We start from the raw sequence: 22,836 nt of genomic DNA on the forward strand, positions 1-22,836 counted from the left end.
AGGCATCGCACACTCCCTGGGGCTGAAGGACACGGTCACGTCTGCCTTACACTGTAGAGTGCCACGGGCTCCTGCCCGTTCCTGGCAGCTCCACGGCCGGTTTGTCCCACGGCACCTGCAGGAGACACTGTCACAGGATGTGGGGTCTGTGCCAGCGCAGTGCTGGCTAGCAGAGAGGGGGAGTCCCCAGCTCGCCCGCTGCCTGCCAGCCTGGGGACCCTGCTCTGCCTGCTAATGCAGAGCACCGCGGGGTGAGGGGCTCTGGCACCTGCGGTGGGAGCACCAACCGTGCCCAGCGTCCCGCAGCGAGCAGCCCAAGCCGCTGGGTCAGCTCCGGTACTCACCCCGGTGTGGATCGGCCGCGCTGGGCAGCAGCACCGCGAGATGGGTTTTGGCAGAGCCGTCAGTGCCGGCGCGGCGAGGGGCACGGGCCCGAGAGCAGCGCCGAGGTTCTGCGGCCAGAACCGGCTACCAGCGCTCGGCGGGCGGCTCAGGACAGGCAGCGCCCGGGGGTCCCGCCTCGCCCGCCCGCGGCGCGACTCGGCTCCCGGGGCGGCAGAGCCACATCCCGCCCCCGCCCCGTGCGGCCACCCCGAGCGCGGGACACCCACACAACACGCCATGGCGTCCGCACGTTTATTGAGCGGGCCCGGGCTGGGCCACGGCCCGTGCCCGTGCCCGGCGCCGCCCTCACTCGCGGAACTTCCACTCCTGGCGGCACATGGGGCAGTGCTGCTGCACCTGCTGCGAGTTCAGCCACTTGAGGATGCAGTGCATGTGGAAGCAGTGCGAGCACTGCCCCCACACCAACGGGCAGTCGTCGCCGGGAACTTTACCTGCGGCACGGACACACCGTCAGCCCCGCGCAGTGCGCAGTGCCCGGTGCCGGTGCCGGTCCCGCACTCACAGTCGGGGCAGCAGCCGTTGAAGGCCATCCGGCAGATGCCGCAGTTCTCATCGTTCGCCACCCACAGCCAGGACGCGACTCCGTGCCAGCTCCTCACGCGCACCCGCATCTTCCCGTTCCTGTCCCGCTCCCGGTCCCGGCGCGGCCCCGCCGGAAGTGCCGCCCACCCCACAGAGCTCCGCGCGCCCGCCGCGCCGCGCCTCAGCCCCGCCTCTTCCGCTTCCGGCGCGGCCGCAGCGCGGCCGGAAGTGCGGGAGGGAGCGGTGCCGCCATCATGGCCGACAAGATGGACATGTCCCTCGACGACATCATTAAGCTGAACCGGAGCCAGCGCGGGGCCAGCCGGGGCGGCCGGGGCGGCCGGGGCCGGGGCGGCACCGCACGCGGGGGCGGGCCCGGCCGGGGCGGCGTGGGCGGCGGGCGCGCGGGCGGCGGCCCCGTGCGGAACCGGCCGGTGATGGCCCGGGGCGGCGGCAGGAACCGGCCCGCGCCCTACAGCCGGGTATGGAGCGGGCAGGCGGCACTTGGGCTGCGGCGGCGCGGCGGGCGGGTGGCGGGTCCGCGCGCGGCGGGAAGGCGGGCGCGGGCGGCCCTTTGTCCGCTCCCGGCGCGGCCGCGGGCTGCGAGGCCCCGGCGCCGGTCAGCGAGGTGCGGGTCTCATTGCAGCCGAAGCAGCTCCCCGAAAAGTGGCAGCACGACCTGTTCGACAGCGGCTTCGGGGCGGGGGCCGGCGTGGAGACCGGCGGAAAACTGCTCGTCTCCAACTTGGACTTCGGCGTTTCGGATGCGGACATCCAGGTGGGGCTCGGTGAGGCGCCGCGGGGCAGCAGCGGCCTCATTCATTGCGCCAGGTCGGGTGCCCGCGGAAAGCCGCCGGCCCTACTCCGGCTTGGGCTCGGGGCCGAGGATTCCCTTGTGAATCCCTAATGATGGCGTTTGTACTGCGTGTGCCTGCTTTGCCGCGATCCTGGTGGTCTCGAGGGGGTTGGAAAATTAGTTTTATTGGCGCTTTGTGACTGCCGTGGTGCACGGGGCACGGGAACGATGCTGTGACTCTGCTGGGTCACACTGTGATTGGAGAACTCGCTGTGAACTCTGTGAGCTCCTGCTCTGCACAGCTGTAGCTATCCCTAACGTGCCGTGGGCTCTGGTGCTTTGTCACATCACGTTCTGTTGGGTGTCAAGGGGTTCCCAAGGATCTACCCATCAGTGTAACCAGGTAGTTATAAGTCATGGGAACAACTTTCCTGCGCTGCTGCCTTGGTGTCCTGCCCTCCACCTGTCGTGGCCATGCCCTGTTTGGGCTGGTCAGTGCCCACAGTGCCTGTAGTTGGGTGCTTAGTGCATCTGCCTCAGGGCTGGAGGCTGAGGGGGCTCCCACGCAGGAGGGGTGTCACAGGGTCATGAGTGTGTTGTGAGCTGTGCGGGAATTGAATGCCACGTGTGTCCCTGGCAGGGGATCCTGCACCACTGAGTGTTGCCTTCACCCTGGCCTCATGTCCTCATCAGGGAAAACCAAACCACTGCTGTCAGACTTTCCTCACTGGTTCATTCATTCCAGCCTCTCCACACACCAATCTGGCTGCACATGGGGAATTGGAAAGGAGCTCTGTCAGGTCACCTACTCACTGGGTAGTGTGCTGCACACCACTTCTTTTCCTCGTGTAAGTTCAGATTGGATTTAAATAAGTTCGTTTGTTGCACTGAGGCCGCAGTGTGTAAAACTTGGCCCCAGCCCTTGTGTGCAGCCAGGACTCTCCTTCCTGCTGCTGCACAAGCCCCCATTGGGGTTTGTTCAGCAGCAGGGCTGACTCAATGGCTTTGGTCCTCAGCCCCATAATTTAGTGTTGCCTCAGATGTGGGATTGGTTTTGTTCCTGTGCTCATGCCTCTTTATGTGGTGCAGGAGGCCAAAGGCGCTCTGGTCACGAAGGAGCTGTGCAGCATTGCTCTTTGTGTCCTCTGAGGCAGTGCATCCACTGATGGGCATGCTGCTTTCCCTGCCATTCTCAGGAGCTGTTTGCAGAGTTTGGTACCTTGAAGAAGGCAGCTGTGCACTATGACAGGTCTGGCCGCAGCCTAGGGACGGCGGACGTGCATTTCGAGAGGAAGGCGGACGCGCTGAAGGCCATGAAGCAGTACAACGGGGTGCCATTGGACGGTGAGTGCGGGCCCATCTCCACAGCTGCATGCCCAGCTGGAGTGCAGCACCCTGCACATCAGAGTCCCTCCCCATGTGCGTGTCCTGCAGACTCAAGGCTGCTCTCCCTCCCCTCAGGGCGCCCCATGAACATCCAGCTGGTGACGTCACAGATCGACACGCAGCGGAGACCAGCACAGAGGTGAGGGAACCCCTGCCCGAGCAGTGGGGTAGGAAGGTGCAGACCCCTTCCTGGTGGGGGACATGGGTCCTGTTTGGGTTCACTGAAGGCACTAAAACATTTGCTTTTAAAACTTACAGTGTAAACAGAGGTGGCATGACCAGAAACCGTGGGGTCTCGGGGGGATTTGGAGGTGGAGGCAACAGGCGAGGCACTCGTGGCGGTAACAGAGGGAGAGGCAGAGGAGCTGGAAGAACTTCCAAACAGCAGCTCTCTGCAGAAGAACTAGATGCACAGCTGGATGCTTACAATGCCAGGGTAAGTGCTGCGTGGAAACAGGCTCCCCAGGGCATCTCATCCTGGAGCTGGCAGAAGAGGGAACGCATTTTCCAGGTCCTTGGATTGAAGCAGTCTCCTGAAGCAGTCTCTGAAGCTGAGTTGTGCCTTGGCTTGGGCCTCAGCTTTGCTTTCCAGAGCACTTTGCCACCTGTTCCTGATGGCTGAGGAACAGCCTCTGCTCTCGCCAGGCTCCATAGCTGGAACAGCCAGTGTGAGCAGCAGCTGCAGAACAAAACTCACAGACCTGATAGGTTGTAGGAATGGGAAAACAGAAAGGAAAATCTCATGTGGAAGAACTGTGTGGTGTGCTGCTGGGGGAAGGATGTAATGTTGGTGGCAGAAATGAGCCCCAGCCTGGGGAGCCATGGGCGGGTTGCAGCTGTACCTGGAACTTGCTCAGCCTGTGCCATGGCTGGGTCAGGATCCCAGCAAAGCTGAGGCCACAAGGACACCAGAACAGCAGAGATGGTGGTTCAGGACTGGGATAGGTCAGGGCAAGAGCATGAAGAAGTGAGATGAGCTGGATTCTAGAAGAAGCCTTGGGGCAGTGTAGGGGTGTGCTCTGCTGTGCTCTGACTTGGACCTGCCTGTCCCTGTCCCCAGCGCTGGGGGGTCACCAGGGCCTGGCCTGCAAAGATTGGGCAGGCTTGGGCACAGGGGGTGCTGCAGGGTGCCAGGGCTGCTGCAAGACGTGCGATGACAGTTCCTCCCCTCTCTTCCAGATGGACACCAGCTAAAGCGGCAGCAGTGGGCGCAGGGAAGGACTCCAGTCTTGCTCCACACTCCCGGCAGGGGCTGCGGCTGTGGCTACTACTACCGAGGATGGGATGTGTTTTACTTTTATGTTCTGGGATAGGTTTTAACTCCTGTAAAGGTTTTTTTTAATTCTCAGCAGACCTGTTTTGTACCGAGTTATTTTTGGGATAAATTTTTCTGGTTGCCTGTTGGGCCAAGGTGGCTTTTTCACCTTTGCCGTAATAAAATAGAACCATGTCTAGAGCTGTGGCTGCTGCCTTGCCGCGCTGGGCCCCGTGCCGCGTCCCGCTCCCACACGTACCGTGATGCTCTGTGCCGGTCCCGGTCCCATCCTGTCCCGCCCCGCTGCTCTCGCTCCCGGTCCCGGACCGCTCTCCGGGTCCCGGTCCCTCCGTGCCCCGCCCTGCCGCTCCCGCCCCGCTCCGCCTCGCCCCCGCCCATCCGGTGGGTCCCGCCCCGCCCGCGCGCGCCCCGGGCCAATCAGCGCGCGCTCCGCGGCCGGAAGCGCGGCGGCGGCGCGGCGGCGAGTAACGGGAAGTGCCGGGCGTGTCCCGGAAGTGCGGGGGCGCGCGGGGCCTGGGCGGATCCGTGGCGTTGGCAGCGCAGCGCGGAGCGAGCGAGCCCGGTACGGCGGGAGAGGCGGGCGGGGGCGAGGGTGAGGGTAGCGGGAGGGGCCGGGCCGGGCGCGCCGCGCTGGCTCCGCGCCGCGGGAGGGGCCGGGCGCGGCCGAGGGTCGGGCGCGGGGCCCCGGTGCCCTTGCGCGACCTTCCCAAGGCCGGGGGAGCCGCCGCCCCCGCGGGGGCCGTCCCGGGGCGGTCCCGTGTTCCCGGGGGCTGGGGCGGTTTCGGCGGTGCTCGGCCCGAGGGGCGGCGGGGGGTTCGCCGGGCCCGGGGTCTCGGTGCCGCTGGCGCACACGGGTTGTCCATTAATGGCCGCTCGGTCCGGAATGAGGAACTGGGAGACTCTGTGCCAGAGCCGGGCTGCTCCGTGTCCAGACACGGCCCTTCCACCCCGAGCCCCGGCGGGGGCTCTGCACAGGAGCCGCGATTCCTGCGCTCCCATCCCGCCGTGACTCCACCGGGAGCAGCGGTGCTTTCCCGAGAGCCGATCTGAGCTGAGACCGTCGTTTGTTTGTGGTGAGAAAAGCCCCCGACTGCGCTTGTTCTGTTGCTCCGGTTGTCCGAGCATTCTTCCAGTGTGGAGGATGTTATTCCATGACTGCGCTGTGGGGACAGTTTCACTGCTGTGGGTTCGGCTGCTGACACACACGGGTGGGTCACAGTCGTGGCTCCAGGTACCCGCGGTGCTGGCTTGCATCTCTGGTGCAGCACTGCCAGCAGCCTTTATGCTTCTGGAGTTTGTGAGCCTTCAGCTTGACTCTGCACAGTTCACCCTGTAGGTGAATGGCAGGTCCGGGATATGTCAGAGCAAAAAGAAGGAAAGTCTTCCATGGTCAGACTGCCGAGTCCCCACTGGGCAGCAGCGTGTCCTCCTGTTCCCCGAGTCCTTCCTTCCTGGGGCTGTGAGACAGCTGAGGGGATCGGGTGGGGCGAGAATGTTCTTACAAAATAACTGATGCAGCAGCGCTACCTGGATACGCCCTGGCAGCGCCTCTGGAAGCGCCGCTTGGGCTCCTGTCCCTCCGGTGCTGCTGGTGTCCCACTGCCCTGTGCTGCCCTGAGCCATCGGCGCTGTCCGTGTGGAGCGGCCAGGCCGGGCTGGGCCGTCCTGTAGAAGCACGTACTGCTGGGTGACATTCCAGCCGAGTTCTGCGGGCGGCTGTGCAGCTTTCACTGCGCGGGAAGAAGGAAGGGTGGGGACTGCTGGAACTGGCACTGCCGCGTCCACGGCTGCGCTGAGGCCGCTGGATGTCGGAAGCTGATTAGCTCATCTGAAGATACTCTGACTAATGCTGGCTTCGCTGGTGCCCTGGGATGGGGATTCCGGGAGTCAGTGGTTCCCGCTGTCGGCGTGCACACGAGCAGGGACATTCCTGCTATTGCTTCTCCTGGCAGGAGGTGGGGCTCACGCGGTGGCTGCTGTGTCCTGCACAAAACATGCTGAGAATCCGGAAGAAACTGCTGGTTTGAGGGAGCAGTGAAGGCAGAGTGCGAATTCCCAGGTGGGATTTCAGCCTCCTGCTGCCTTCTACAGGCTGCTATGATTGTGAGGATCTGCAGGGAGCCAGGGTCTGTTCATGAAGATCCAGGAGCCCTCCTGTACTCTGCCACCAGCACAGGCTGGGGTCCATTCCTGCAGCCATGGCAGTTCCTGGGGAGCTGTGCTGTTCCGTGCAGCAGTGGGATACCCAGGATGTGTGGGTAAGCTGATAGGGAAGGTGAGGGCTGCTTCCCCAGAGCCAAGCCCAGCCTGGCCTGTAGTGCTGACTGGAATCATGCTGATTCTGGTCCCCTGGGGCTCCTGTCACCTCAGAAATCCTGAGAGGGTTGGAGTGTCATGTGTTAGTGTCATGGTTCTTTAGCTCTGGATTGCAGAAGTAAGGCTGGAACACAGGAATGTGACCAAAGAGCTGTGGATTTGGGTTTTTGGTTGGTTTGAGCTTTCTTCTGTGCTCTGTGTGTTGTGGTTGTTGCTAAATACCAGTTTGTGGGAGGGATTCCTCATGGATCTGGTGGAGATGGGACTAGTGATACATGGGAGAAAACTGTCCCTGCACATGTTACACCAGGAGGGCAGCTGTCGAGGAGTGGCAGGTCTATGCTGACACCAAACCAGTGCATTTCCAAACTGCCCAGGAGAGAACTCTGGATCTCGGCAGTGAGCAGCTGCTGGCAGTCAGGGCTGTGAATGCCATGGCTGTTCCCAGTCAGTGCAGCTGTCTCCCAGCCATGGGAGCTGCGCTGGGACTAGTGCTGTTGTTCACAGAGCCCTGGCTCCAACAGCTCCAGGTGCTGGAGCAGAGGGCTCCTGGTGGCCACTGATCCGGCTGTCTGTGAGAGGTTTTGTCTCTGCTTGGTCTGAAAACTGGAAGGTGGAGGGCGCCTGTGGATGCTCGTGCACAGAAGTGTACCCACCACTGTTAGAGATGGGTGTGTGGATGCTAGTGGATCCTCTGCTGTGTGTGTGATTAGTGTGCTCTCACACAAGGCTCAGTCACAGAATTTGGGTGTCACCACAAGTTTGGGACTTTGATTCTGTAAATCTGAAATTCTGTCACTTCTTCTCCTGGAAGCTGCAGATATCCTCAGAGCAAGGTGTGAGAGTTAGAACGAAGTGTGGACCATGGGAGGGATGTGGGGAGGGGATTGGGCAGGATGCATGAGGAGATGGAGCAGTGCAGGGTGTGTGAGTGAGCGTTTGCTCAGTGCTTCTGGGAGTTCTCAAGTCTGGCAGCTGTTTGGGAGAGGCAAGGAACTGGATTTCATATGGAGACACTGGCATGAAATCTCATCAGGTGTTCATCTGTGACATGAGACTAAATGTCCTTTTGAAGACAAATTTCCACATCATTCAGTGTGAGGATTTTGGAGGATGCCATGTGGAAGGGCCAGCTGTTTTCTGTGCTGTGCAGGTACAGCAGGAAAAGCTTCTGGCACAGATGTTTGTGCCACACAAGGCCAGAGCCCTGGTACAACCCCATGGTGTCCTGTTATTCCCAGTGTCTTTCCAAAGCTGTGCTAGAGTGTTCTGAGTCCTTAGAGAGTCCAAGTTGATATTTGCCGTAGGATAACCTTTCAGAAAACATGCCCTGTGGAGCCCTAAGAATTCCTGAATGTGTCATTGGCTTTTACTGGGGATTTTAATGGAGTGTTGGCATCACCTTTGCCCAGCCCTTGGTGCAGCTAGGCATTTCCTGGGCAGAGTCCTGGCAGATGGGAGCAGCTAGTCTCCACATCTTGTTTGCTTCATTGCCTGTTTTCCTGGTTGTGTGTGCCACAGATCCTTGCTAAGGGCTGAGCCAGGGGTCTCATCCCACTCTGCCAAGGCACCTGGCACAAAGCACTGGCCTGATTGAGTTAACAAAACGTAATCACCAGATCCCAGCAGAGGTTCCTGGCATTCATGCCAGTGGTGAGACAGAGGCCTATTCTTAGCTGGAATCCTGTTGAGAGCAGAACTGGGTTTATTCTGGGCTCTAGTTTATTCCAGTTGAAAGCCTCACCTGATTGGTCTTGTGGAGGAGAATATCTTCCCTATGGCTTTGGGGTATTTACATTACAAGTAAAGCCCTGAGGTTGCATTTTTTCTCACTCTTGCCTGGGCCGCTGTGTGCTGAAGATGAGACCTGGCCTCTGGAAGGTTCTGCAGGGGCCCTTGGCAGGGCTGTGCCTCCCAAGGGGCAGTGTGAAAGGTCCCAGTGGGAGTGGAGCCTGTGGAGTCCCAGCAGAGCAGTTCTGGTGTCAGGGCATCACACCTCTCCTCCCCACTGCAGGGTGGGTCACGTGTGCGAGGATGGCGGAGCAGGAGCCCACGGCAGAGCAGCTGGCCCAGATTGCAGCTGAGAACGAGGAGGATGAACACTCTGTCAACTATAAGCCACCTGCCCAGAAGAGCATCCAGGAGATCCAGGAGCTGGACAAGGACGACGAGAGCCTGCGCAAGTACAAGGAGGCGCTGCTGGGCGCCGTCACCGTGAGTGCAGGTGAGCCCTGGCCTGTGTCGGTCCCTTCTGGCCTCTGCTCCCCCCTGGAGCTGTTCTCCCAGCTCTGTGTTTGGGCAGGAGCATGGCCCAGAGCACGAGGCTGTGCCTGTGCTCCCCCATGCCCATTGCTGGCCTGCAGCCTTGGGCTCGGGGCTGAAGGATGGGGGTGGCACTCTGCCTTCGTGGGGGAAGGCTGGGCCCATTGCAATGGAAGCCCTGGCCTTACAGAGTTGCAGGCTGTTTTTGCTGCTTTTCTTACTCTTTCAAGAAGTTTCCTGGAAGGAAAAAGAGCTGTGTTTGGCCAGTGTTGGGGATGAGTTTTTAACAGCTTCTTCTCTTGTTTCTAGATCCCAATGCTCCAAATGTGGTGGTGACCAAACTGACCTTGGTCTGTGCTACAGCTCCAGGCCCCCTGGAACTGGACCTGACAGGTGAGCTGGGAGGGAATTCCAGCAAGGTGGGTGAGCTTTCCTGTGTCAGAAGTGCTGGAGGCAGAGCACAGTGCTTGGGCCCCAGCAGGTTCTGTTCCTGGAGCCCAGCAGCAGTTCTGTGACACTTGGTGTTTTGAGGTGTGAGGGGCCAAATAGGGCAGGCAGATTCTTCCAGCCTGCACGGTGACATTCATGGCAGTTTTGAAATGGTGACAGCCTTGGGGCAAAGATCTGCAAAGAAACAGTCTGGAATTAATTGCATGGTTGTGCTGCAGTGTCCCGTTGCAGGGCATTGCTTGCCTGGCTCTAGCAGCATAGAGGGCCCTGCAGCTGGGGCCATTCCCTGCTCCTGCAGCGTGCCACAGACATTGACCCCAGAGCACAGCACAGCACAAAGGAGCTCTGAGCAACCCTCTCCCGTCTCTGTAGGTGATCTGGAAAGCTACAAGAAGCAAGCGTTTGTGCTGAAGGAGGGCGTGGAGTACCGGATAAAAATCTCCTTTAGGGTAAGGATCCGATCTGGAAATGGAATGCATGGAACACCAGACTGCTGGTCCCAGCTTGGGGAGGGCCTGTGCCCTGAAAGTGGGGCTGTGCTGAAGGAGTGGGCTCTTCCTGCAAGGTGGGGTGGGCAGTGTGAGTGGAGATGTCCTGCTCAGTCCCTGCTCCTCTCTCTGCAGGTAAACAGGGAGATTGTGTCAGGATTGAAGTACATCCAGCACACATTTCGGAAAGGTGTCAAAAGTAAGTGCTTCTCTGTGCCTTGGTGCTGCTCTGTGTGAGTGAGGGCTTCCTGCTCATTGTGCTGCTGTGACAGAGGCTGCTCAGCAGCTCCTCACAGGAGAGGACAGTCCTCAGTGCCCCTGGGCCTGCAGTGCTGGGGCAGCCCATGGTCCTGGCTGCACAGCATTGTGATCCTGAGCACATTTCCCCCTGAGCTTGGCAGGAAGCAGGTCACAGCTGACAGCATTGCCAGCTGGTCACTCCCCGCAGGAGGGGCCCGTTCCTGGGGGGAAGGGACCTCTGAACTGGGTGACATTCCTATTGTTACAGCTGCTCTTTAGCCTTGCTCCGGATGCAGGGGAGGCTCTTGATCAGCCTCCATACACTTCTTTTTGTCTTTTTAGTTGACAAGACCGAATACATGGTTGGGAGCTATGGCCCCCGAGCAGAGGAGTACGAGTTTCTGACCCCCATGGAAGAGGCCCCAAAGGGCATGCTGGCCCGGGGCAGCTACAACATCAAATCCAAGTTCACAGATGATGATAAGACTGACCACCTGTCCTGGGAGTGGAACCTGACCATCAAGAAGGATTGGAAGGACTAGCCCTTCCTGAGGCCAAACCCCAGAGAGCGTGAATCAGACAGTGGCTACCGTAGAATTCCCCCCCTGTACCAAAGTGCTGACATTGGAACCCTCTTACCTGTCACCCCTATTATCATTTGACCAGAGAGCTCAGTTTTTTATGTGCCCCCTCCCCAGAGAATTGCTGAGTGCATTGACCAAACCATGCTGTCTGCATCTGGTCTCCAGCTGCCCGTCCTGGGGCTGTGCTGCCCCAGCACTGAGGGGAGTGCCCACTCCCTTGCCAGGCCCTTTCTTGCTTCCCACCTTCCTTTATCCAGGAGGTGCCAAAGGGGAGGAGCCCCTGTTAGGATCCTGTGCTTGGCTTTCCTGCGCACAGCTCAGGGTAGCTACTGCCTCCAAGTAGCTGAAGAATTTTGGTGCCAGGCAGCTGTCAAATCAGTTTATTGGCTCAAGTGTTGTCTGCCTGCCCTTTCCGCCCCGTCAGTGTCCTGGGCAGCTTCATTTGTGGATGTTCCCTGTAACCATGATGCCTTAAATGTGTAACATGTATCCTCTAGGGAGGGGGTCCTGCCTCTGTTACACTTTTTAAACGCCACCTGCCCTCCCCATCTCTTGGCATGGGCTCAGCTTGGTCACGCCCCTCATGTGTTATTAGGAAAGATTCACAACTTCCCACTTCGCTGCTGGTCTGTTCCTCACCTGAGACAGGACATCTCCAGAGGGGAGAGGGTGTGACATCCTGGGTGACGCCTGGCCGTCCTTCCTGGCACCCCGAGCCCTGGCCTGGCTGCAGCCCAGCCTTGCCTGCGCAGAGCCCCGAGCTCTCTGAGTGCCCTGTGGCACAGGGGCTGAAGGGCAGGGCGGTGCAGGGGTCACCAGTGCTGCCATCACCTCGCACTTCTCACTGCAGCCCAGGGAGCTGCAAAGCACTGAAATTCCAGGACAGCACCTGCCCTCCTGGCTGTTTTGGGCTGAGGATGGAAGAGTCTGTCTCTGCAGCTGCTCCTGATGCGATCAACAAAGAGCTTGCGATGGACAAGTGTTCCGAAGCGGTTAATGCCTTATGTATTTGTTCTGCCTTTAAAATCTGTGCCTGGCCTGTCAGTAGTTATTGCCTTGACACTCGGCCCCCGTGCCTGCCGCAGACCCGCAGCATGCCAGCCCCACCTTGGCTGCACAGCTGTGGCTCTTGGGGCAAAGAAGCCCTAGGAGCCCCCTGCAAGACTGGGCTGGGCAGGCATGTGCCACCTCTGCAGCCCTCCAATTTGGATCTACCACACCGAGGTTAGAACTGGGACCAAGTACATGTGGCTTTCTCGTAGCTACGTCTTTGCCTCTAACTCCCCTCGCCCTGCCCTAGAGATTTTTTTGTTAATTTGATTTGGTGCGTTTTGTCTGTAAGTCCTAGACCCAGGTTAACAGGTTTGGAATCATCGTCTGCTTCTCCTTTTATGACAGTTAAATAAAATCTTTGAACTGACTGTGTACTGTCCATCCTGGATCTTCAGCATGAAGTAGCTGAATGGGATTTCTGCAAACACCTATGGTGGGAGAAGACCAGGATCTCTGGGCTTCCTAGAATGTGAAATGGGATCTGAGACAGCCCTTGCCAGAGGAGGAGAGGCCCCATGGCAATATGTGAGCAGGATCTGTCCCTTGCTGTTTGCCCTGTTCTGCTGCCCTCACTGTGAGGGGTGGGAGTGTGTGGGGCAGTGAAAACGGGGATTTCCAAGGGGGGGTCTCTTGCCAGCAGAGGAGCAGGCAGGCTGTGAACCCACAGCAGGATTGCTCTAGCTGCACACACAAAGGGAAATTCCTGTGCAGTCACAGGAATGAGAGAGGCAATCAGAGAACTCAGTCCAGGAGAGGCAGCATGATAAGAGGCTGCGGATGTTTACAGAGCATGTGGCGTGTTTGTGTTAAGGATAAGGAAAGTGTAGCTGTGAAAAGCTCTTTACAGAATGCATGGTGTGAGAGAACCTGGAGGCGGGGGCTTGGCTCTGCTCCCTGTCGAAGACTCACGAAGGCAGCTGAGAACTCCCTAGGCTCCCTCTTGTATTTAGAGCTCACAGCACAGGCCCCTTCCTCGGGCCTTGAAAAACTGCTAAAGAAGATGATGGGAATTGGAAAGGACAAGGGCTGAAGGCAACAGTCTGGGCCAGGTGGGAGCTGGCATGTGGCCAGTGCCCTCTCCGGCAGGCACGTGTCACTCGTGCTGTTTGCTATGGAGAGCAGTGCCCAGCTGCGACCCCCAGCCTCTGCACAGCCTGGGGGGGAATTGTGGGGATTGGAGCAGGGAACAGGCCTGGCTCTCAGTGTGTCAGTTAGATAGAGCCCAGATGTGCCTGATAGCGGGAACAAAGGCTCCCCTGTGCTGGCCCCCAACAGCCACTGTGTGGGCAGGCTCAGATGAGCACCCAGCTGATGCAACCCCTGGGCAAGAGTTTCCACACCCAGGGTGTCGAGGCTTCTATTAGATCGTTTTGCCGTGGTAAGAGGCCTGGAGGGGCAGGACAGCTGTGCTATGCACCAACTCTGCGGATTCTCTGCCTCTCTTCTCTGGCACATCTTCCTCCTACAGGGTGACAGCTGGGCTCTTCTGCCTGCTGCATGCCATGAGTGCACTTGAGTATGGGTGGCTCCAGTCACAGGCTGGGTGGGACAGATCATTTGCATGAATTGTGATTCCCAAAGTAAAGCCTCAGCCCCTTCCAGGTGATGCACTTTAAGAACCTCGGCCAAAAATTGTGCAAGAGCAGCCCAGGCCGTTCCCCTTTTCCAATGCTGCAGCAGCTCCCTCTGACACTCTGCTCTGTGAGTGCAGCAGCCAAGTCAGAGCAAGAGTGCTCATGCAGAGTACCCCGGGGCAAGGTCGGCCTTTTAGAAGAGATATGGCTGCAGGGCGCTCCGGCAGAACAAGGCAAAGGCTTCCAGCCGTGGAACCAGAGAGGCTCCGAGGCGGCCTGGACTAATGCAGCTGCTGATTCCCTCCCTACCAAACCAGCGTGCCCGTATCTGCCCGGCCCTGGGCGGCCGCTGTGCCCTCACCGTGCACTCAGCTTTGCCTTCCAAAACCTCGCTGAACTCTCCCCGGGCCTGACAAAAGCAGGTTTAGCAGGGGCCGCAGCTCCGGCAGGGGCAGCAGTGCCTGGGGCACTCGGATTCTCCACGGGGACCCGGTGAGCTCCCCGCTGCTCCGGCGCAGGGCGCGGTCCCTCGCCCAGAGCAAAGAGCAGCGCGGCCGGCAGCGCGGAGCCTGCCGCGGGAGCTGCCGGAGCCTCCTCCGGGAGGGCGCGTGTGCCGAGAGGCCCCGCGGCTCCTGAGCTCGCCGGCCCATCTCCGTGACTGCGGAGCTTGCAGCAAAGCGAAACGGGGCCGTCCTAAGCCGCAGCCGAGCCGGTGCCCAACTCGGGGGACAGACACACAGGGTCGGGGGGCAGCGCTACCGCCGCGACCCCGAGTAGCTGCCGGAGCGGCTCCGAGCGCCGGGCGGTGCCTGAGGGGAAGGTCCTTTACGTACAAGGAGAGGGGGAACGGACGGGGCCGAGCGGGACCGAACCGGGCCGGGCCGCGCCTCGCGCGCCGGGCTGGTCACGTGCGGCGCGCAGCCCAATCAGCATTCACCACGCGCTCGTGGCCGTGCGCACGCGCAGTGCCGCCCGGCGGCGCTTCCCGAGTGCCACGTTCGAGGGCAGGGGCCACGCGAGACAGCGGCGCTGGCCAATCGCGAGCGGCACCGCGGGGGAAGCGACCAATGGGGACTCGCAGGCGGGGAGCGCGGCTGGCGGCCAACCCGAGGTGGCGGGGGTGTAGCGTGCCCGGGCAGCCAGCCAATGGAAGATGCACGGCGGCCGGGGCAGCGGCGCCAGCCAATGGCGGACGGGCGGCGCAGCCAATAGCGCGCGGCAGCGGCCGGACGGGGCGGGTTTATAAAGGGAGGCGGCGCCGCGGCCGCGCGTCTGTCCCAGCTCGTCCCGAGCGCCGCCATCAGCTATGGCGGGGTTGCGCGCTCTGCTCCCGCTGCTCTGCCTGGCCCTGCTGCTGCCCGCCCGCGCCGCGGCGCAGGAGGAGGAGGACGGTGTCCTGGTGCTGCGTGCCAACTCCTTCGAGCAGGCGCTGGCCGAGCACCGATACCTGCTCGTCGAGTTCTGTGAGCGCGGCGGGGCCGGGCCGGGCCGGGGGGAACGGGCGGGCGGGGAGCGAGGGCGCGGCCGGGGGACGGGAGGGTCGGGCCGGAGAGAGGCGCTGAGGGATGGGCTCCCCCGGGCGGGTGCGGGCTGGGCTGGGGCGCCCCCGGCCCGCCCCGCCCCGGGGCTCCGTGAGTCCCGCGGGCCCGGCCCGCCCGCGCTGGGGCCGGGGAGGCCCAGCCGGCGCTGACGCCCCGTCCCGCAGACGCCCCGTGGTGCGGGCACTGCAAAGCGCTGGCGCCCGAGTATGCGAAGGCGGCGGCCAAGCTGAAGGCGGAGGGCTCGGAAATCCGGCTGGCCAAGGTGGACGCCACCGAGGAGTCGGAGCTGGCGCAGCAGTTCGGCGTGCGTGGCTATCCCACCATCAAATTCTTCAAGAACGGCGACAAAGCTGCGCCCAAGGAGTACACGGGTGAGGAGGGGCAGGACGGGGTCAGGAGCGGGGCTGGATGTGCCGCCAGGGTGCAGAGGGCAGCAACGTGGCGCCGGGTCCCGGCACATGGCCCGTGCTGGAGCTGTGCTGCTGTGCCTGGACAAGGTCCACTGTGACAACGACCTGGGAATGGTGCTGGGCCGGTGGGGATCAGGCCGACCTTTAGTGGCCTCCCTTTGGAGAGATCCTTGCGGTCAGCTAGAGCGGAGGAAGTTGTTTTGTTGTAGGAAAGCAAAGTGACCTGAGCTTGGTTTGTTATGTGCCGTGACTTGACTCAAGCAGTGTGGTACCCTGAAGTGCAAATATGCCTGGGCCGTTGGGTGAGGAGGCAAACACGGGCTGTGAGAGGCCAAGACAAAATTTAGCTAAGCCAGGCCATACAGTGCTGGGTAATATCCAGAATAAAGATCTTGGAAGGGAAAGGTGCTATAATAACATAAGTAATACTGAGGTCCTGGGGAAGTGCTGCATTGCTGGTCAAAGTTTAAGGACGGGGGCAGGAGGTGAAAGAAGACTGGATTCCTGGGAGCACCTTGTACCTTGACTTATCAATTAGGGATTAGCTTAATTACACTATGAGTGAAAGGGAAAGAGTTGCGTAAATGATATCTTGAGTCTTGCTGATCTTTTGACCAGCTGCTGAAAGGTCTTCTCTGTCAAAGCTTGAAGATTTTGTGGTCTTGGACTTAGTTGGGGGGGAAAGTGACTCCTTGTTGTCTCGTGTAGCTGGCAGGGAGGCCGACGACATCGTGGGCTGGCTGAAGAAGCGCACAGGCCCGGCTGCTGCCACCCTGGCTGATGTGGCTGCTGCAGAGGCACTGGTGGACTCCAGCGAAGTGGTTGTGATTGGTTTCTTCAAGGTAGAGTTTGTTTCCACTGGAGATGCTCTTGTGTGTGTCCAAGGTCTTGCCTGTTTCCTCCTGGCTGGGGAAGGTTCTGTGCTGTCTTGCCTTCCTTGGTCTTCCAGTTCTTTGGGTTGAGCCCTGGGATGTGAATGCTTCATGTGATGTGGCCCCTCTGAGACACCTTTCTTTACTCTCCAGGATTTGACATCAGAGGCAGCAAAGGAGTTCCTGCAGGCAGCAGAAGCTGTGGATGATATTCCTTTTGGGATTTCCTCCAGTGCTGATGTCTTCACCAAGTACCAGATTAGTAAGGATGGCGTCATCCTCTTCAAGAAGGTACTGGCTGGTGCCCAGCCTGACCACCACACTGGGGTCTGCTGTCTCTTGTCTTTTCTTTAGTTAGTCAAACTCCAACAAGGTCAGCCCTGGACGAAACAGCAAAGGCTCCATGCTGTTTGTGTGGCTGTTCTTGGGCCTCAGAGCCTTTGATGCCTTTGTGGGGTGGGGGAGCCTCAGGGACCTGCAGTGTGCAGCTGTGTCAGTCTCCCAGCCCTGTGCTGTTCTCCCAGAGCTGCTGGGCTTTGGGTGCAGGTTGTTCTTCACTCACTTCCCTGTTCCCCAGCTCTCTGCAGTGCAGCTGTGGTCACACAGTCTTGGACAGCCCCAAGAGAACAGTAGATGAGCTTTCTGTCTGCCGTGGTGCTGTTTGGTTGTGTCTTAGCAGAGTTGCTTTTTGTTGCTCATTGCTGGCCTCTGCTGCTGTCACTCCCTGCTGTTTCTAAGAGCTGCTCTCTCATTGCTGTGGATTCTGCAGTGCAGGGATTCCAAAGAAGCTCCTAAGAGGATTTGTAGTTCCAGCTGGCTGGGCTGGGGCAGGGGATTATGTGTGGAGGGATGCTGACTACCTGCAGAATCATAGATTTACTAATGGAGGCATGAAAATCCTCATCACTGGGATGAATTTCCAAATTTGAGCAGACAAGAAGAGGTTCTTCAGGCTTGGTGGCTCCTCATCTAGAGGTGCTGTGAAGCAGGACCAAGTGCTTTGGGTTCAGACTTACTAAACCTGTAATTTCATCAATCATGCCTCTGCCCAGCCTGACCTAACACAATACTTTCTTTTTGTTCACCTGAAATTATTTTTTTATTCTGCTATACATCTGACACTGTAAGGTTTTTTTATGGTGATAGAAGCTTGTAGACTTAAATTCTGAGTTAGAGCCCCTCAGGTCAATGTGGCTGAGGGAATATCTGGCTAATGAGCTCAAAATGCAATAGCAAGACCGGGTGAGGGATGGGAGGAGAGTTTTGTTGTCTCATTTGGTAGTTGTGAGCTATTGCATGAGTAGCTTTGTGTGCCCCAGTCTTGGTAGGGCTGGGCTGGGCAGAGTTCCCGGCCTGGCAGCCTCTGGTGTGTGTTGGGAGCAGGAGTGACCATGCTGTGCCAGGCTGCCATGGGGCAGGAGTGTTGGCTCTATGGAAGAAGCAGCCTAGATCTGTCCAGCCTTTGGGGCTCCTCCCTGTTCCTGTGTAATGGCATGGCAGTGCCATGGGAGCTCTTGGCTAGATCTTCTTTAAAACAGGGAGAAAAGGAGCACCCACAGTAATCAAACACCAGGGCAGGATTTGATGGCTTTGATCAGAATTTGATGGCTTATTTTGGTTTTGGGCTTTGGCTCCATACCATTAGTTGGGTCTGAACTGAGAGGTTTTAGATCATTGTTCTTCTCTTACTCTTAGAGTTGTCCAGACTTGCACAGGCCTTGCACACCTGAGCTGATGGTGCTGAGGCAATCTGCAAAACTGCTCAAAGTGTTTGCAAAGTTATTTTCAGATGCTAAGTATTGTCTTTGGCCTTTCTACCAAGGCTGGTGTGCCTCCCCTTAACAGAAGGTTATCTGAGTCCACACTCTTCCTTCTGTCAGCAACTGGAGTATGGCCTTGCCAGGGCACTACTGTGCCCTTCTGCACATCCTCCCTCTAACCTTAGGGGCCTTCTGCAGCTGTTCCTGTTTCAGGCTGCCAGAGGGTTCTGGGAATCCTGGTCAGGGATGACACAGGTGATGGTCCTGTAGAACAGGACCTGGAACCTCTGGTGTGATGTGCAACACGTGCTGTTGTCCCTAACAGAGACTGGAATGAACCCCCAGAGCTGAAAAGTCACCGTGTGCTGCAGGCTTTGCTGTCAGATGTTCCAGCACTGTCTGGCTGCAGAGTCTGCTCTGACCATTGACTGCTGCAGGCAGCTGCTCAGGGTCCTCCTTGGTGACTTGCACCACGAATGGTTTCATGGTGGTGCAGGGCAAGGCTGAGATGAAACCTGGCTGTTGGGGCTGCTTACCTTCTGGTGGGAGGGGTGATTTAAAGCTTTGCTTGCAAGGAAGATGGACACCTTGATCCAGATTTTATGTGGACGTGTAACCTTGTGGAGGTGGAAGTCTGCTCTGAATAGTGCAGCTGAGGTCCCGTGGGGCAGTGGCCAGTGGGAAGGTGTGGAGAGATTTGTGTGGGATCTGCAAGTGCTCTAATGAAGAATGTCTCTTGTTGCAGTTCGATGAAGGCCAGAACAACTTTGAAGGGGATCTCACAAAAGATAATCTGCTGAACTTCATCAAGTCTAATTCATTGCCTCTGGTCATAGAGTTCACTGAGCAGGTGGGTCTTTAGGTACCTGACAAGGCCCTTCCCATGGCTGCTGCAAGAATACAGCAAAGGTCTAGTTGTAGATTCCATGGCCATGTTTTATGTGGAGCTGATGGGGGGTAAGGAGGATTGGGAAGGACACAGAATAAAGGAGGTGTGAGCTTGCTGTGCACAGCAGTCCTGCAGTATTGGAGGCTGCTGTGGGCTGGTCAGCATAGTGGAGTTAAACTGCTCTGGATACTGATTTGCTTCTTTTCCAAATACAAAGTTTATTTTTTACTCCTCAGACTGCTCCCAAAATATTTGGAGGAGAGATCAAGACTCATATTCTGCTTTTCCTACCAAAAAGTGTGTCTGACTATCAGGGGAAGCTGGAAAACTTCAAGAGTGCAGCTGGGAACTTCAAAGGGAAGGTGAGATGGATTTCTTGGATCATGAGCTAACAGACCACCCATCTCCTGCAGAGGGTAGCACTGTCTTTATCCATGGACCAGCTGTGGAGGAGGACTTTAGGAAAGGGGAGGAGAAGAGCCAATTCAGCCACACTTGGTGTGTGTGTGAAGTGTCAATAGCCACAAGGTACTCACGTTCACCTCCTGCCTTTCCGTTTTTTCTTCCCAAGATCCTGTTCATCTTCATAGACAGTGACCACAGTGACAACCAGAGGATTTTGGAGTTCTTTGGCCTAAAAAAGGAAGAGTGCCCAGCTGTACGTCTTATCACCCTGGAGGAAGAAATGACCAAATACAAACCTGAATCTGATGAACTCACAGCAGACAAAATCAAAGAGTTCTGTGACAAGTTCCTGGCAGGCAAGATCAAGGTATGTGGATAAACAGTAGTGGTGGTGAATGAGGTGGCTGAGAGGGAACAGAAGTGCTCCCTGTGAGGGGCTGGAGAAGCCCCTCCATCTTCTGCATGGAACATCCCAGGGCTTTGTGATTAGGAATGAAGGGCAGAGCTGCTGGGGCCTGGAGGCTGTAGGAGAGTGAGCCAAGTACAGGGACTTGAGCATGGTGAGCAGTTGTGCTCTCCCTGTGGGTACTGTACTGTTTATCCAGTTGCTCTTTTGCCAGCAGTCTGTGGAAGGTGTGAATTCTGTGGCACAGGGAAGAGTTGTCCGCTCCCATCTGCTAGAGGGGCTGTGTGTGGCTCACCAGCAGTGAGAGTGCAGCAAAGCCCAGTCCTCTGGGAATGGGGCTGTCAGCAGTGCTGCTTCCCTCCTGCAGAGCTGTGTTGCAATTCTCTCTGAACAACAGCACCTGCTATTCCTGCTGGGTCAGGGTGGGAAGGAGACTCTGTTGGAGAAGAGGAAGTGACTAATTCATCTGGTTGCTTACAGCCTGTAACTGAGGCACCAGTGGGAGTGGTGAAACCTGGGTTTTCCAGGATAAGTTATTGCATTTTCAGTCCAAGCAGCTATGTAGCAAACAGTTTGTCTGAATTTCACTTTTTATTCCAGCCCCATCTAATGAGTCAGGATATTCCTGAAGACTGGGACAAGCAGCCTGTCAAAGTTCTGGTTGGGAAGAACTTTGAAGAAGTTGCTTTTGATGAGAATAAGAATGTATTTGTGGAGTTCTGTGAGTATCTTTCTACAGCTGATTCCATGTAACTACTGTGAAAGGATTGCCAAAACACTGTGTGACCAGGATTAGGGGAAAAGCCTTTTGCAGTCTTGGCCTCAAAAGCAGTGCCTTAGTTGCAAAGATCTGTGAGAACTGTCTGGTTGGGGAGGAGTGGTACCTCGTTAGACTGTTGGTGCAGCTCTGTCTCTGTAATTAACAGATGCCCCATGGTGTGGTCACTGCAAGCAGCTGGCCCCAATCTGGGACAAGCTGGGAGAAACCTACAGGGACCACGAGAACATTGTCATTGCCAAGATGGACGCGACGGCCAATGAAGTGGAGGCAGTGAAAATCCACAGCTTCCCCACACTCAAGTTCTTCCCTGCAGGCCCTGGCAGAAATGTAAGCAGGCAGCCAGGGAGCACGGGAATGCTCAGCTGCTTGCTCAAGTTGTTTTGGACAAGACCTTTGGGAGGGATCTGCATTCTGTTGGGATGGAACACAGCAAGTCTACAGGACACCCAAGACCCTCTGTGGGATCTGGGCTGTAGGAAAGAGTTTGGGGGGAAGTGGGAATGGGGAAAAGAGGGAGCTAAGAGGACAGTGTGCTCATCTGCAGGCTATTCTTTCCTCGCAGTGATCTCTGAAGTCTAGTGGCTGAGCTGTTTTCCTTCGTCTCATATGGGTGAAGGTGAATTTTTAAATTCCCTTTTGCTTGGCATGTTCACTGTTGCTCAGAAAGAGAATTCTCCTCTCCAGGGGTGTGGGTCTGTAGTGCCCATAACCAGCATCCTCATGTTTTCCCTGTGTAGGTAATTGACTATAATGGGGAGAGGACACTGGAAGGCTTCAAGAAATTCCTGGAGAGCGGTGGTCAGGATGGGGCAGCAGCTGATGATGTGAGTAATGGGAATGGAGTACTCTGGGCCTTTGGGAACATGGAGCATGGGTCACATCTGCTTCTGTGCTGGAATCCTCAGTCCTAAATAAGATCCTGTGTTGTTATATATCAGGAGAGCATATTGCTGGTGAGCAAAGTGCCCACACCAGTGTGATCTGCTCAGGTACAGCCTGGCTGGCTTTGGGCCTGCAGTGCACTCCTTTCCTGGAGAGCACCCTATGGGTGCAAAGAAGCAGTGCTGTGTTGTGCACTGCTGGGGCACTCAGCCCCTGCACTGGGCTGTGTGATCAATGCCCCATTTCTGTGTATCTGCTTGGAAGCTCTCACCTGCTGGGGGTGGGAGGGTGTGTGAGGCTGTTACAGGTGTACAGGTACCAGCTTCCAGGGGTTCCTCATCCTCAATGTCCTCAACCTGGAGCTCTTGATAAAGGTCTCTGGATGTTTTGTTGGCATGGCAGCAGAGAGCAGTGACCAGATGAGGGCTGCTGCTCAGTGCTTGATTCTGGATGTGCCTCGTGCCAGAAACCAGGAGGTCTGTGACCTGTCTGTAACCTCCCTAGGATCTGGAGGACCTGGAGACTGATGAAGAAACAGAACTTGAGGAAGGTGATGAGGATGAGCAGAAACTCCAAAAGGATGAATTGTAAAGAGAAGACTGATCTACATCACCCAAAAAATCAGACACTAAATTGGCTGCTGTGATGCAGCCCAGTGAGTCAGAAACCCATTAAGATTTAAAGCAGAAGGTAAATGACTGGAAATCCAGGGATTGGCTTCTAAAGTAACTTTACCCTCACTTGTCTGTACACTTACCTTTTCTTTCTTTTGGCTTTTGAAAAGGGAACTGTCACTAGGGAGCCAGCCCAACCAGCTGGGCTCTTTTTTCTATTGTGATGTACTTTTTTGTACACAGCTTTTGTCTGGAGGACTCTATTCTTCTGGGCAGCAGGAGGTTGTGAGGTGGTACCAGGAGTTCAGTGGCCTGACAATCTGGAGCCTTGCCACTAACATCTTCCAAGACAGCGTTTTTTCTTTTTTTCTTTTAAAACTAAAGCCCCTAATTGATTTCTGCACCTGGCAGGGTCCCTTCCCTGGGGCTGGCCTTCAAAAATGTAGGGGCAGAGGGCTGATGGCTTCCTGGGGAAAGGTGTATGTGAAGGTGCTTCTCTTCATGCTAGCCAGATGTTTCCTTTCCCTTCTCCTTTAAGACACTTGGAGATGCCTATTCCAAGCTCCTGGAGGGGTGGAATACTGTGCACTGGCTGTGGCAGGCTCTGAGGGTGGAGGTGGCTGCTGGCTCACCAGCTGTGTTGACATCCTTTTGATCAAAGACAAGAGTTGCAATCCCTTTCCATGAATTATTTTGAGTGGGTTGACCTGGCAGGTGGGTGGTGGGGGAGGGCCTGATGAACAGATCAAACAGGACATTTGCAATTACTGGGGTTTGGGAATGTCACTGAGGGAGTGCCTCACAAGCCTGAGCTGCATCAGGCTGGTTCTTAGCATTCTGCTACAATAACATTGGTACTGAATTTGATGGCCAAATAAAGTTGAGATTTTAATACTATTATGTGTCTTTATCAAGTGTAGAATA

General features: G+C 57.3%; 4 protein-coding genes across 5 annotated transcripts; 3 read left to right on the top strand and 1 right to left on the bottom strand.

Moving 5' to 3' along the window:
• Positions 1-622: 622 nt before the first annotated feature.
• On the bottom strand, positions 623-1,124 carry ANAPC11 (anaphase promoting complex subunit 11). Its single transcript, XM_056506267.1, has 2 exons — positions 908-1,124; positions 623-836 (listed from the first exon to the last, which is right to left on the bottom strand). Exons 1-2 carry the CDS (start codon positions 1,014-1,016, stop codon positions 691-693), a joined length of 255 nt encoding a protein of 84 aa, XP_056362242.1. The 5' UTR covers positions 1,017-1,124; the 3' UTR covers positions 623-690.
• Positions 1,125-1,145: 21 nt separating this feature from the next.
• Positions 1,146-4,565, top strand: ALYREF (Aly/REF export factor). Its single transcript, XM_056506258.1, has 6 exons — positions 1,146-1,409; positions 1,574-1,705; positions 2,920-3,067; positions 3,185-3,248; positions 3,368-3,545; positions 4,289-4,565. Exons 1-6 carry the CDS (start codon positions 1,182-1,184, stop codon positions 4,301-4,303), a joined length of 765 nt encoding a protein of 254 aa, XP_056362233.1. The 5' UTR covers positions 1,146-1,181; the 3' UTR covers positions 4,304-4,565.
• A 226-nt stretch (positions 4,566-4,791) lies between these two features.
• ARHGDIA (Rho GDP dissociation inhibitor alpha) lies at positions 4,792-12,146 on the top strand. Of its 2 annotated transcripts, none has more exons than XM_056506262.1 (6): positions 4,792-4,947; positions 8,716-8,925; positions 9,273-9,356; positions 9,786-9,862; positions 10,037-10,100; positions 10,484-12,146. In XM_056506262.1, exons 2-6 carry the CDS (start codon positions 8,736-8,738, stop codon positions 10,681-10,683), a joined length of 615 nt encoding a protein of 204 aa, XP_056362237.1. In that variant the 5' UTR covers positions 4,792-4,947; positions 8,716-8,735; the 3' UTR covers positions 10,684-12,146. The 2 variants fall into 2 exon arrangements, with proteins under 2 accessions (XP_056362237.1, XP_056362238.1); XM_056506263.1 differs by lacking the exon at positions 4,792-4,947 and adding an exon at positions 5,132-5,458.
• A 2,339-nt stretch (positions 12,147-14,485) lies between these two features.
• On the top strand, positions 14,486-22,809 carry P4HB (prolyl 4-hydroxylase subunit beta). Its single transcript, XM_056506250.1, has 11 exons — positions 14,486-14,815; positions 15,058-15,264; positions 16,012-16,145; positions 16,329-16,466; positions 18,681-18,785; positions 19,061-19,186; positions 19,396-19,596; positions 20,236-20,356; positions 20,562-20,743; positions 21,154-21,240; positions 21,803-22,809. The coding sequence occupies exons 1-11, from the start codon at positions 14,659-14,661 to the stop codon at positions 21,887-21,889; spliced, it is 1,545 nt and encodes a 514-aa protein (XP_056362225.1). The 5' UTR covers positions 14,486-14,658; the 3' UTR covers positions 21,890-22,809.
• Positions 22,810-22,836: the final 27 nt, after the last annotated feature.

The sequence above is a fragment of the Oenanthe melanoleuca genome, chromosome 18, assembly GCF_029582105.1.
Source record: "Oenanthe melanoleuca isolate GR-GAL-2019-014 chromosome 18, OMel1.0, whole genome shotgun sequence".
NCBI lineage: Eukaryota > Metazoa > Chordata > Aves > Passeriformes > Muscicapidae > Oenanthe > Oenanthe melanoleuca.

Bases quoted from the DNA above. Each gene is read 5' to 3' on its own strand.
- P4HB (XM_056506250.1), top strand. From the start codon at position 14,659: ATGGCGGGGTTGCGCGCTCTGCTCCCGCTGCTCTGCCTGGCCCTGCTG. The intron at 19,187-19,395 runs GTGAGATGGATT...TTTCTTCCCAAG, and splicing joins CTGGGAACTTCAAAGGGAAG to ATCCTGTTCATCTTCATAGA. The intron at 20,357-20,561 runs GTGAGTATCTTT...TGTAATTAACAG, and splicing joins GAATGTATTTGTGGAGTTCT to ATGCCCCATGGTGTGGTCAC.
- ANAPC11 (XM_056506267.1), bottom strand. From the start codon at position 1,016: ATGCGGGTGCGCGTGAGGAGCTGGCACGGAGTCGCGTCCTGGCTGTGG. The intron at 837-907 runs GTGAGTGCGGGA...TCCGTGCCGCAG, and splicing joins CAACGGCTGCTGCCCCGACT to GTAAAGTTCCCGGCGACGAC.
- ALYREF (XM_056506258.1), top strand. From the start codon at position 1,182: ATGGCCGACAAGATGGACATGTCCCTCGACGACATCATTAAGCTGAAC. The intron at 1,410-1,573 runs GTATGGAGCGGG...GTCTCATTGCAG, and splicing joins GGCCCGCGCCCTACAGCCGG to CCGAAGCAGCTCCCCGAAAA. The intron at 3,249-3,367 runs GTGAGGGAACCC...TAAAACTTACAG, and splicing joins CAGCGGAGACCAGCACAGAG to TGTAAACAGAGGTGGCATGA.
- ARHGDIA (XM_056506262.1), top strand. From the start codon at position 8,736: ATGGCGGAGCAGGAGCCCACGGCAGAGCAGCTGGCCCAGATTGCAGCT. The intron at 9,357-9,785 runs GTGAGCTGGGAG...CCGTCTCTGTAG, and splicing joins CCTGGAACTGGACCTGACAG to GTGATCTGGAAAGCTACAAG. The intron at 10,101-10,483 runs GTAAGTGCTTCT...TTGTCTTTTTAG, and splicing joins ATTTCGGAAAGGTGTCAAAA to TTGACAAGACCGAATACATG.